The sequence below is a fragment of the Penicillium cinerascens genome (genome assembly GCF_028974065.1).
Source record: "Penicillium cinerascens strain IBT 15544 chromosome Unknown contig_1_segment0_segment0, whole genome shotgun sequence".
Lineage (NCBI taxonomy): Eukaryota > Fungi > Ascomycota > Eurotiomycetes > Eurotiales > Aspergillaceae > Penicillium > Penicillium cinerascens.
The window spans coordinates 340,138-351,814 of record NW_026695287.1 but is presented as its reverse complement, the minus strand read 5'-3'; the positions used below and the strand labels follow the sequence as shown (position 1 = coordinate 351,814).

General features: G+C 46.5%; 4 protein-coding genes across 4 annotated transcripts; 1 reads left to right on the top strand and 3 right to left on the bottom strand.

Moving 5' to 3' along the window:
• Positions 1 to 2,057: 2,057 nt before the first annotated feature.
• Positions 2,058 to 3,577, bottom strand: N7498_001707 (uncharacterized protein; the record flags this gene model as incomplete). The annotated part of the gene is made up of 3 exons (XM_058448769.1): positions 2,058 to 2,287; positions 2,318 to 2,621; positions 3,509 to 3,577. 3 exons carry the CDS (start codon positions 3,575 to 3,577, stop codon positions 2,058 to 2,060), a joined length of 603 nt encoding a protein of 200 aa, XP_058311113.1.
• A 250-nt stretch (positions 3,578 to 3,827) lies between these two features.
• On the bottom strand, positions 3,828 to 4,700 carry N7498_001706 (uncharacterized protein; the record flags this gene model as incomplete). Its single annotated transcript, XM_058448768.1, is given in 3 exon segments — positions 3,828 to 4,104; positions 4,123 to 4,256; positions 4,269 to 4,700. The coding sequence occupies 3 exon segments, from the start codon at positions 4,698 to 4,700 to the stop codon at positions 3,828 to 3,830; spliced, it is 843 nt and encodes a 280-aa protein (XP_058311112.1).
• A 30-nt stretch (positions 4,701 to 4,730) lies between these two features.
• On the bottom strand, positions 4,731 to 5,378 carry N7498_001705 (uncharacterized protein; the record flags this gene model as incomplete). Its single annotated transcript, XM_058448767.1, has 4 exons — positions 4,731 to 4,868; positions 4,890 to 4,968; positions 5,023 to 5,190; positions 5,215 to 5,378. The coding sequence occupies 4 exons, from the start codon at positions 5,376 to 5,378 to the stop codon at positions 4,731 to 4,733; spliced, it is 549 nt and encodes a 182-aa protein (XP_058311111.1).
• A 4,138-nt stretch (positions 5,379 to 9,516) lies between these two features.
• N7498_001704 (uncharacterized protein) lies at positions 9,517 to 9,826 on the top strand (the record flags this gene model as incomplete). Its single annotated transcript, XM_058448766.1, has 3 exons — positions 9,517 to 9,573; positions 9,623 to 9,661; positions 9,719 to 9,826. The coding sequence occupies 3 exons, from the start codon at positions 9,517 to 9,519 to the stop codon at positions 9,824 to 9,826; spliced, it is 204 nt and encodes a 67-aa protein (XP_058311110.1).
• Positions 9,827 to 11,677: the final 1,851 nt, after the last annotated feature.

The following is an 11,677-nucleotide window of genomic DNA, read 5'->3' as shown; positions in this document are numbered from 1 at the left end:
CAAGGGTGGAGGAAAAGCACAAGGGTGCGGGGCCGGTGAGGAAGGTGGAAGGTATATGTAGGGTAAAGAAGCAGGAGGTCCAGGAGCGTGGGGAAAATTATTTGGAGAATTTTGTAACGGCAATTGGAAAGAATTCCGAAAGTAGTCAAACGTCATGCTTGGACATCTCTCCGTGGAGACTTATAGAAAGATAACGGGATGATGAAGACTAGAACACCGTATTATATGAGAGTATGAATTAGGCAACGCGTCCCATAAATAAGAAAAGACGCTACAGAGCATTTTGAAATGCCTTTCCTTTGGAGAAGACGGCGGGAATTACTTTGAACAGAAGAAGCGGTGTGCCGGGACACGTAGCAGGCGTATACCCAACCAGAAGAAGAGCTTATAGAAGTGCGTAGCAAAAGAATGCAAGTAATGGAAGTGAGGTTATAACGAATAAACAGCAAGTATGAAGCACAGACACTAGGGTTAAGGAGCCGGCTGCTAGGGCTATGGATGTAAGAGCCAGTTAGCGAGGATAAAAACCGCCAACGCTAAACTAAGACGATATATTTCTGAAAAGCAATCAGAAGAGGGCGTGGAATGAGAAGAAAGGTGGAATTAGCGAACCAGAGGCGAGCAGTGGGTCGGACTAGCGAATAAGCAAGTAGAATTTGCCTAACAGCAACATCATAGATTAAGTTTTGACTACAAGGGTCTTCCCTGCGCGCGGTAGTAAACCCTTCCTCTCACTTCGTTCGTTTCAGGGCACTGGAAGACGCGCGCTGTGGCACGCTGTAAGCCCTGAAACGACGTGGAATTAGTGGAATTTGGTATATAGAGTGTGGCAATAAAAGTATGAAGCTTTTGAGGCAAAGAGGCTTTACCGGACAGTTCAAGCCCAGGCCGTAAGTGTCTTCGCTTCTAGAGCACGCAATCTATCCATCTCCATGATAAGGTCGGGGTCGGGAGAAAAGCGGAGATCATCAAGAGTAACCTTCTCGAGTAAATGTAGACCTTGAAAGGACCGCAGCCTAGAAAGCTGAACGTAAAGGGAGCAGTACTTCCGATGAGAATCATGTCCTCGCCGAGATGAGCCATTCTTTAGGTCTAGGATCGCGATAGAGAGAGTCGATCCTTGCACTTTGTAATCGGTGAGACAGAAAGCGGGGCAGATCGGGACCTGTTTCCTTCTCACGGAGACGTCTTTCACTGCGATGGAACGTTCCATTAGGAAGATCGGCATAGTCGAAGGTGGAAGATGGTCAAAACGCATTTGCAAAATTCGATCTGGTTTGAATATTACGGAGGCAGGCGGTCTTGTACAGAGCGTGTAAAGGTCATCTAGGTCAAATAATTCGGCTATGCGAGTATATTAGTGATGTTTTAGGATCTCGCATATTAAATAGAAACTTTCCAGCTGGATCCAAAACAACCCCCACTGCGGTGCCCGTGGCACCGTTAACCTAACCAAGAGGGGTGTAGGTATTGGTGAGCATAACGGTCGGCATATCCCTTGTGTAAAGAAGAAGGCCTGGGAATGGAATCTGGGCACTGTGATCTAGCTAGAGCAGTAAGTCATGGGCTTGAAGCCGAAGGTTCACTTAGCCAGTTGACTTAGTCCGAGTGTAAATAGCGGGAAAGACATAAATTCTCTAAGACCTTCGCCGAGCGAAATTCTCAATACGGATCCGATTAATTGGGTGTCGTATAGCGTTTAACTTAATAATGACAGTGGCATCCTCTGATGTTGGATCTATAAGTGAGGAAATAGCTTTGGAATTCAGGCGGGCAACATCGTCCTCGGTCAATGCTGCCTGCCTCGTGCGCGTTAAGAACCCACGAAACGATGGATCCTCGGATTGTCTTATTTGCTCATCGAGAATGATAACGTGTTCAAATCTACGCTAAATGAGCCGGCCGGCGGCATCATCGTCGACTCCATACCTTGGTCTTTTCTATAATAGTGGACCGCGAACAGGAGGGAACTAGAAGAAATCGCCCATAAGAATCACGACTGGAAGGCCGCCAAAGAGATCGGGAGAGGATCTCGGCAATGACCGAGCGACTTTGCATTAGTTATTAATCACACTCAACATTTTCAGATCCACCATACTTATTTCGTCAATCACCAGGATTGTCTTTCGTGCCCATAACCGTCGAACGCGGGTGCTTACAGTAGCTTTATAGGAAAGATTGATACCAAGGGAAGTATAATAGGTGTTCCCTCCTAAATTGTCTGCTACGGCTCCGGTAGGGGCTATAAGGATAATTTCGTGCTTCCGGCTAATAATACACAGGGCGGCTTCGATGGCCTTTAGTATCTACGTCTTACCTATACCACCTTCGCCCGTAATACACAGAAGTAGTTGTCCGCGCCGTGATGAGTCGTGTAGATATTCAGTCCACGACATAATTTCAGTTAACAACTTTCGCACTACGAGTAATTGCTTCGTATTTAGTGGGATATCTTTGACGATCAGCCTAAGGAGAGAATCCGGTGTCGGATTTTCGAGATCCAGCCTTACTAGTGAATCACTAGGCATACTTGCGTTGATCAGTATAGGCTGTAGCATGCCATCTTCATCTACTAGATCAAAGTCAGGTAGGTGTGGGGTAATATTGGAAAGGTCACCGTCCTGAAAAGGCTTTTTATAGCTGGAAAGTTGCTTTTCCCAATCTTGCAGGACTGTGGGTGCAACGATTTCTAAATCCAAAGCGTGATTAGGTCGGAGAGAATAGGTACTAGATAGAAGTGGATTTATCTATGTGAGACTGTGTGCCCAGCAGAAAGTGGCCAAGACCGGTGCTCTCTTTACTACGATGAAACAATCTTAGCCCTAGGTTTTGGTTACTATATTATAAGCGGCGATCAAAGTCTCCGCCGTGAGCCGCTTATCTTTGGGGGCCATAATATCATCACAATCGGGTGCGTCTATATGCCCATGGTCGGCCAGATCTATGTTATTAACATAACAATCGTACAGCTCAGCGCGGTCGTTCAATGAATACCGTAATCTAGCGTCGATTTAGCAGTCGTCTTTCGATTTCCGAAGAAGTTCGATATTGGTGGCAAATTCCTAGATATATAGCACCAGTGTGGGCTTAACCGACGACCAGATATACGACAAGATATTGGATTCAGGGGGTCCACAAAGAAACCTCTCGCGTAGCTTGTCCCAGGGAACAAAAAGACCGAGAAGTATCTCACCGAGATCATTCGCAATAGCATCGGTCTTTAGATGCCCTCCGCGGATGGAGTCTTCCGCCATTTAATACTATGTGAGTTGTCCACTAAATGCGACGGTGGCTACCTAGGATGGTGAGCGAGCGATATACTAGACGTAAGCGCCACATCTTGGGTGGCGCGGGTCAAAGTCGAAGTGATCGTGATGATTTCTCCGCTTCCTTCCTATTTGGACTAGCATACAGTACTCAAAGAATGAAAAGGTAGCAAGGTCGACCCCCCGCCATTTATAGTTATCGAACAAACTCACTGGAGCTATATCCCCAGCCTGGAATGTACAGGGTTCGTTAGTAGTTCCAGGAGAATCATTAACGTTTGTACTGGGCTCACGTTGAATATCACGTACATACTGCCTTAGCCACTATAGGTTGACACGGACGAATTTGGTGTCGACTGTGTAGTAGTTAGGGAGATAGAGTAAGGTACTAGCGACCTAAACACCACTCACTTCCCGGTCGTGCGCTAGGCTATTAAAGCAACGGAGCGCGAAATTATCTATGTTCCTTTCCCGAAGCCGTAGATCATTAGCAGTAGGTGGGTCGGTAGCTTTTGCTTTTTTAATTGCTTACTTCAAGAGTGCTCCCTTCGCTATCAGCTGCTATAGAGAAACGTCGTCTTTCGTGGCGTAGTTAGTGATGTAGTAGACTAGGGCCAGCGATTTTGAGACGGTTGGGAGCCAGGAGATATCGTGGTTTGAACGGAGACAGCTAGCAATAGCGGGATTCCATAGATTTATCCAGGGATGATTCCGAGCTAGGTGAGTCACCCTAAGATCATCGATCTTAGACGAGGGTACGATTTCACGGGGCATACCAAAGCGACAAATTTTTTTAGACCAGTCTATTGGGCGGTTTTTAAAATAGGTGGCGAAGTGCCTTTTAGAGTGCAATTACTTAGATCGAGCGACGAGGTTGCTATCATCAGCTAGCCTGATATAGAAATCATGATCCGATTCTAGGTCGGAAGCAGAAGGGCTTATCGGCACAAGATTGACTTCCGGATCAACGAGGCTACTCTTATTAATGCTCTAGATGATGACACTTTCGAGGTAGTGGAGCACACGCGTAGCAAATTCAGCGTCGGCGAGAACGCGGCTTCGTAGATTAGCAAATGAGAGGTTGCCTTTGAGCCACACTATTGCGTGTAAATACAGCATTCCTCTGCCATTAGTCTCAACCACGCTATAATGATTTGAAACATCCCCAAGAATCCCGGTGCGATCGCGTCCGCTAGCGAACAACCCATCCAGAACAGCGGTATAAACACTATAGAAAAATGAGGCAACCGCCACTAGGTTGGATGTGGCGGTCGCACCTCGAATAGCGGAGCTCGAGGCCGACAATATGTCGTCGGAATACTCAACACCAGCCAGGATAATGATAAGTGGACTCCGTAAATCTAAGGGGTTAATGGTAACCCAAAAAGTAGGCATTCCAAAACGGACGATGAGACCTCGGATTTCAGACCGCATTCTCAATTTTTGAACGAAAGAGCTAGGGACCTATATAGCAATTGCTTTCATAACATATAGCAGACGGGAAATTGCTAGGTCTTTGATTTCATGATGGATCTCTAGATCTTGTAGTGCATTACGAAGTCGATCCTTAGTAAGAGAAGAAATGTCGTCAGCGGTTGTTGACTAGTGCCGACGTTAAAGGACTAATTTATTCGCGAGGGAAGATTTTCGAATCAGAAGCACGTTATATATCAGATACATGAAGATTCTATAGCGCGCAAACCTGCTCTAGTTAGAGACGGAAGTTCATAAACTAATAGCATTCAGTAAACCATACCTCCTGCTATAGTGCTTTAATGCCCACTCCGCAAAGGAAGACAAAGAGACGTCGAATAAACGCTCGTCCAGATAGCCGCTAATGCCGAGGGGAAATAAAGTTAGAAATGCGCTAGTAAAATACGATAGGTCATGCCAATGGTCAGTAAGGGTTGCCTGGCCCCAAATCCTGTAAGAAAGGCTAGGGATCTACTGCTGGCCACGTAGAACTGTATTTTGGATGGATGCGGCGAGAGGGTTCGAATTTTGAGATAGAGACTTAAGGTAGGTCAAATATATATCCCACTCGTCGCTATGTTTACCGCAATAGTCAAGGTGGGTAGCTAGTGGCAGGAGCAAAGGGTCACTGTCCTCCATTTCTACAATCTCCAGAATCGGCACAAACCTCCCGCAGGATAAGCAGACGCCTTGCTTTGATGAATCTTCTATATGACTTTGATATTAGGCAATGGAAGCTCTTATTTAAGCTTCAGTGAGCACCAGTGGAAACGTCGTAGATGCTGAACTTCTCGACTCAAGTTCATCACGCAGTAACTTTAGAGCCTTATTGATGATGTAGCTAGAGTCCGTATCGGTGTCCAGCATACGTCGTTTAGGCTGCAGAAGCGTCTAAGACGGGCCCGACCTCTTGCTGGGGCGGCGGACTGAAGCGAGCTAGGTAAGTGCGGAATTAATCGATAGCTATAGGAATCCGGTCCTAGGAATCCATCGGTCGGAGCTCTCGGCATAGACTAGGACTGTAGGGCTGGAGATATCCCATCCCGAACCAACGGATCTATAGCAACGGTAATTGAAGTTGGAACAACTCGACCTCCAGCTGCCGAGACTATAGGCAGACAGGGTCTTGTAGTCGTATCCAAGGTCGGTCTTGGAGCAAGAAGACGAGGACTTGATGAAACACCTTAGCTACAAGGGCCGGCGCGAACGCCGGAGGTGACTTTAGGTGGGAGTATCGTCTGCGAGAAGCCAGGTGCAACCAAGGTGGAATGGACACTCGACGGGGTCATATAGGATAGGGGAGGGAAGTGAGGATAGGGTGGGGTTAATTGAGATGGTAGCGCTGGAGCCAGGGAAAAGCCAGTAACATGATTGCGACAAATTAGTGAATCGTACGACGGAGGAGGGAAAGGACATAGACGTGAGGCCGACGGAGTGGGTGGAAGGAATGTAAGAGGTGGGGAGTCGGGCTATACAGCACTAGGCCGGTAACCCAATAGTGAAGGACGAGATGGTGAGGAGAAAGAATTCCGGAAGTAGTCGAAGGGCATACCTAGGTTGAATCGCAGAAAAGGACATATCGATATCAAATAAGAATGTGTTTATGTCTCCGTCATATCCATATGCATAGCAGGCAAGCACTTCAAGAATACAAAGTGGACAATAGAATATTTCAAACAGTCCCGAAGACTTTGATAGGTAAAAACAGTAAACCCCAAAACACAAGAGTATATATAAAACGAAGCGGTGTATCTAGACACGTCAGAGTCACCTAACCAACCAGATGAAGCTCTTAAAGAAGTGCGTAGCAAAACCATACACATAATGAGCATGAGGATATAACGAATGAATAGGAAGCACAAGGCACGGATACCAGGGTTAGAGAGTCAGCTGTTAGGGTTATAGTAGAAAGAGCCAATGATTAAGGTTAAAACCCGCCAACACTAAACTGAACCGGACATTGCTCGAACAGCAATCAAAAGAGAGCGTGGAATGAAAAGGTAGCAAATCAGAGAAAGGCAGTGGATCGAAGTAGCGAATGAGAAGCCGTAATCTGGCTAACAACAGCGAAAAAAATAAAGTTTCCAGTAACAGGGGTATCCCCGCCCGCGGAGAATCCCTTTCTCTCACTTCGTTCGTTTCAGGGCAATAGATCTTTTTTTAAATCCAGAACGACCGCTTTACGTATAATACCGTACTTTACACGAAACTCCTATACACACCTTCCCACCCGACGTCCATCCTTCACAGCACCACTATCTGAGATCTGCCAGAATTCCCGCGCAATATGACACCGGCACCGTCACTAGCCCCGTCCAAGCTACATCTCATCAGTGATATGATACAAAGCCAGTCGGTGACCTGGTTTCAAATGGCCGAGGCAGCAGAATGCAGCGAACAGGCGATCAAAAATACCCACAGAAATTCTCGAGATTTGGTAAACGATACCGGGGCTGGGTTTGAATATGTAAAAAAACGAAAGATATTTGGGATTGAACAAGACCCGACTTGCAAGTTGTTATGTGAGATATATCAATGGCCAGAATTGGCCCGACCGGTCAAACTCGAAAGCAAAGCTGTAGTCATGGGCCATGTGTGACAAAAGATCACTCTCAAGTCTGAGGCAGACGTCCGTTCCAGTGAAGAGGCTTTTCAAAAGATTGCATGCCTCATAGAACAGAACATCTGTGGCTCCCCTTGACGGCAAATCTAGCATTTTCCCCGGAGTTAAAACGTCCGTGCTCAAAAAGACTTCCTTGAGCAATGGCGTCGCTCCTGAATTTACCTTTTGAGCTATATAACAAATACTGTGGTACACAGAGGCGTAGCAGTTCCGAAGACCGAACGCCTTTAGGCTAGGAGGAAGGCCCGGCAGAACATCAATAAATGCTTGGTCCACGTCCAACGATGTCAGATTGATGAAGTCGAGGAATGAACCGTATGACATATTTCCCCAAACCCGCACATAGTCACTATCTTCCATGTTATCGTAGAAGGAGACATCCAGTCGTTCAAGGCTACCCCGTTGACTATTGAGTGCTGACCTCAGTTCTAAGGGATTGAACTGGTTAAAAGGGCTTGCACAAGCGGAGTAATTAAAACATTTCAGAAACTTGCAGGCCGCCATGAGCGTGTGAATGCTGGTTGCATCCACGCAACTGTATCGGAAACATATCTCAGAAAAGTCGAAAGTCCCGTGAGGAGCCTGTTCAGGTAACAGGTAAGATGATATACCTGGGATGTGTCCACAGCAGTTATCCACGTGAATCTTGTCCAACCGTGGCAACGATAAAAGCGGTATAATATCTGTGAGGCTGAGTTTGGCCCGATCCATCCGTTCGCCGTCTGTGTCGCCGTCTGTGTACGTAAGATGCAAGACCCTTAGATCTCCCAGTAGCGGAAACTTGTGGTGGTCATCAATAGGTGTCGAACAAAAAGTTGTTAACCAGTCGACGCTGCAAAAACCAGTCGGAACAGTCAGGTCTTCAAGATTGGGTGTATTAGCAAAGAGTAGTGAAGCAGAAGCGATAAGTCTGGAGCGCCAATCATCCATATCTAAATTTTGAGGAATTCTGGACGGAAAAATGGGCGTAACATTGCGCACTTGAATTGCACGAGACTGCCAGCCAGTGGAACGGACTTCAGTAAGACTTCTTGGATGTCTAATCAGCACGTCGTTGAAAGCAAAACGAAGGACTATGCGACGTATTCGGGCAGCTAAAAAACGACAAGAGACAGCAGTGCGAGCTAAGAGGAACAGTGGCCGTAAGGAGTTATCTGTCAGATCGGGAAATCCTAGAAACACGTCGTGGTACAGTAGAGGCTGAGCTACACCGCAGAGTTTTTCTGACACCAAACAGAGAGAGCGCAGAGCCTCAACGGACCGAATATAAGCGAAAATTGCAGACAGCATTTCCGCCGGTAGATCTTGTAGCTTAGCCATGAATCCGAATCGAGGGACAGGGCCTGGAAGAATTGAATAGGGAGAGAGGCGTTCCTGTGGTGATTTTCGAACTGTCCGCCAGTCACGTCACTAGCTATGATGTAATTATCACGTGGTCCCTTTTCAGGGGTTAATACGGAAATTTACAATGACTCTTAGAACATTACAGCCCAATACGTTCTATACCACGATACTGCTCAGCAGGGGATTTTTCATATTAGCCTAATATGGCCTAGCGTCGTTCCGGGTATGGGCCGAGAAACAACGTGTGTGTGTCTGGGAGGTAATCTGTTTTCGAATTCTACTGTAGTGTGCTGGCTGTGGTCACAAGATGTGTTGATGGACAACACGAGGATCCGACGGGAAGACCCAGACATCAGGCAAATGACTGGTACTAGGTTTTATAACTGTACCGTAGCAGTCATATAATGTCAGTCAGCAATTGTCGCCGACACAATCCTATTAAGGGGAAAGTGCGATGAAATGTGTCGGTGGACGGTACGATTAAATGATAAGCAATAATCATAATCATATTGAGCATCACGTTACGCATCCTCGACTTCATATGGTTGAATTGAAACAGAACATCAAGCACGAAGCAATCATTTGGCTGCTAGGAAATCATGAAAGTTGGTGGCACAGCATCGTGGTACTATTTTCTGTATTCACATCCCAACCCTCAGGGAAGGACGGATAAAAGTAATGTCTTGATGGTCAAGAAAGACAGTATAGCGATCCGAACTGTCTATAAGTATATATCTTCCGGGTTTGCAGCCACAGAATCTTTCTTGAGAAGCAGCACACTCAAGACGTTCGCGGCTTTCTGTGCATTCCATGGCCGGCTATCGACCTCCTACCCCGTCTCCGAGCTTTATCGATATGGATGCCTCGGTATGTTTCTCTCCGCCGATGCATTTAAGGCTCAGCTAACCGTGCTCAGGAAGTACTTCGTACGATTGCGACGCTCAACACACGGAGTGTTCGAGCGGAAAAAATCATTGCAAAGTATGAACATAACCTGGCTGCAGTACAATAGTCGCTAGCGCAGACCAGCAACGAGCTCGACGAGACTGTCAAAGTGGCCGAACTTCTCTACGATGTCAATCGAAGGCTTGGGACCGTCACGGACTACCTCCTTAGATAGCATGGAATGGCATTGGGTGACGAGGAGCCCAAATCCGTCGAAGTATTGATCAACTCAGTGGTAAGGCAAGCCGAAGCAGACAAGCCACCCAACCTTGAGGATAGGAGCGGCAGCATTGCTGTAAATGACACCGCTCGGTCCCCTGAGCTGGGAGGTCGGACTATGTCGCAATGAAGAGGCGTGTTACGGGATTAGTTCCATGTAGCTGGAGTGGGCTTAGTAGTCAACAATAAGAAGGGAGAATGACGAATTATATCTCACTTAATTCTATCTGGGGAATCATAAACTGCAGAATTCGCGCAATACCGCTCAATCCTTAGCGTAGACTATTCGAAAAGGTATAAGGCCCCTGACCACTCTGTCAGTAGGCTCACTTTGAATTTATTTGCGGTGTACTCTTATGGATTACAAAAGCTTGCCATCTTCAATGGGGGCCTTACCTCGTGCGTAAATCTCGATCCAAATCCAATACGCGCGATCATCATCGGACACTCCGATATGGTAAGTCCTAGAATCCTTCGAGCGCAGAGCCTTACACGTAAGTTGCAGTTGGCATTGTCCATCGACCGGTCTATGTCGTTGGAGCAGAAGAGCCTTGCCTCACACGTTGGTTTACTTCCCTCCGCCATAGAAGAACCTATTGCGGAGGAAGACCGTACGAGAAGATCCCAAGCGCCCTCGCTAGAAGAAATATATCCTATAAAGCTACTTGACTCGCAATCCAATACTCGCCTAGTCAGTCCTCCTATCAAGTTAGTTCTACGTCACAGTCTAACGAGGTACCACAGAGCCACCACAAGGCCAAAAGAGTTGCGAAAAAGGTTTCTGATTTCCTAAGACGTATATAAAAGAGGGTTTCCAAGCTATTTTGCTATCGCGAATAAAAACTACTCGATAGCTTGGGTGAGAAGAGCGGTTACAGTCGCGAGCCAATATCGTGGACGATATTCACACCAAAATAACTTAGAACTTTATGGAACAAACAAAGGCCATCTTAGATACTAAAACGGGCTCATTAGTACCGTTTCCTCTCAGAGTTTCCGTACTTTCTTTGGCTTTATCGCAATAGATTTATATAGAAAAGGAAACAAACATTAAACGTATGGCTCGTTCCTATCTAGTGTGTGCCTTATGCTCATCGGATGAAAAGTCGAACGAAGCCACGCCTGGTCCTCTCGGTAGAGGTCAAAGACGCGTTTATCATAAAAGACGATCGGCGGTGGCAGTGGCTTTTATATCCTAAATGTCTAGGTGCCTCCCCGAGTGTAGACTTAAGCCTCACATTCGGGACACATCAACAGTTTTAAAAGACCCCTTGGCAATCGGGGAGAATTAGAGATTTAGGCCAAAACCAGCTTAATACTTACGATTGAGCGACTGTTACTTAAAACTTCGTTTTGGCATTAGTACCCGGCTCGGATTGCAACGCATTGAGGTCGAAGCCGGGGCTCGCTAATAGTGGCAGGCAAGGAAACTTCAAAATGGTTGGATAGTTGATTTATGGTAAGGTTTCTAGAGCGATTCTGGTCGTGGCCGGCTTCGATGGCTGCCCAGAGACTCGGGATGGTACAATATCAGACGGAAGAGGATGGATCTGGAATTGAAAAAGTAATGCGATGGTTTTTTCTAGTTGTTCCCTAGGGGATATTTATACCCCTTTTCTCGAGAACCATTTTTAAAGGGAAATTCATATAAAACTGTTCTTTCACACCGCTACTCGGTGGTCCATAAAAGAATCAGGTAGGAACCCAAGGAGAATGTGAATTGGACGAGCAAACTACATAAATGGGCGCTAAGCAGCAGCCTAGTTCTAAATAGCTTTATAGGCTTAGCTAACCAATCGGCAGCCAC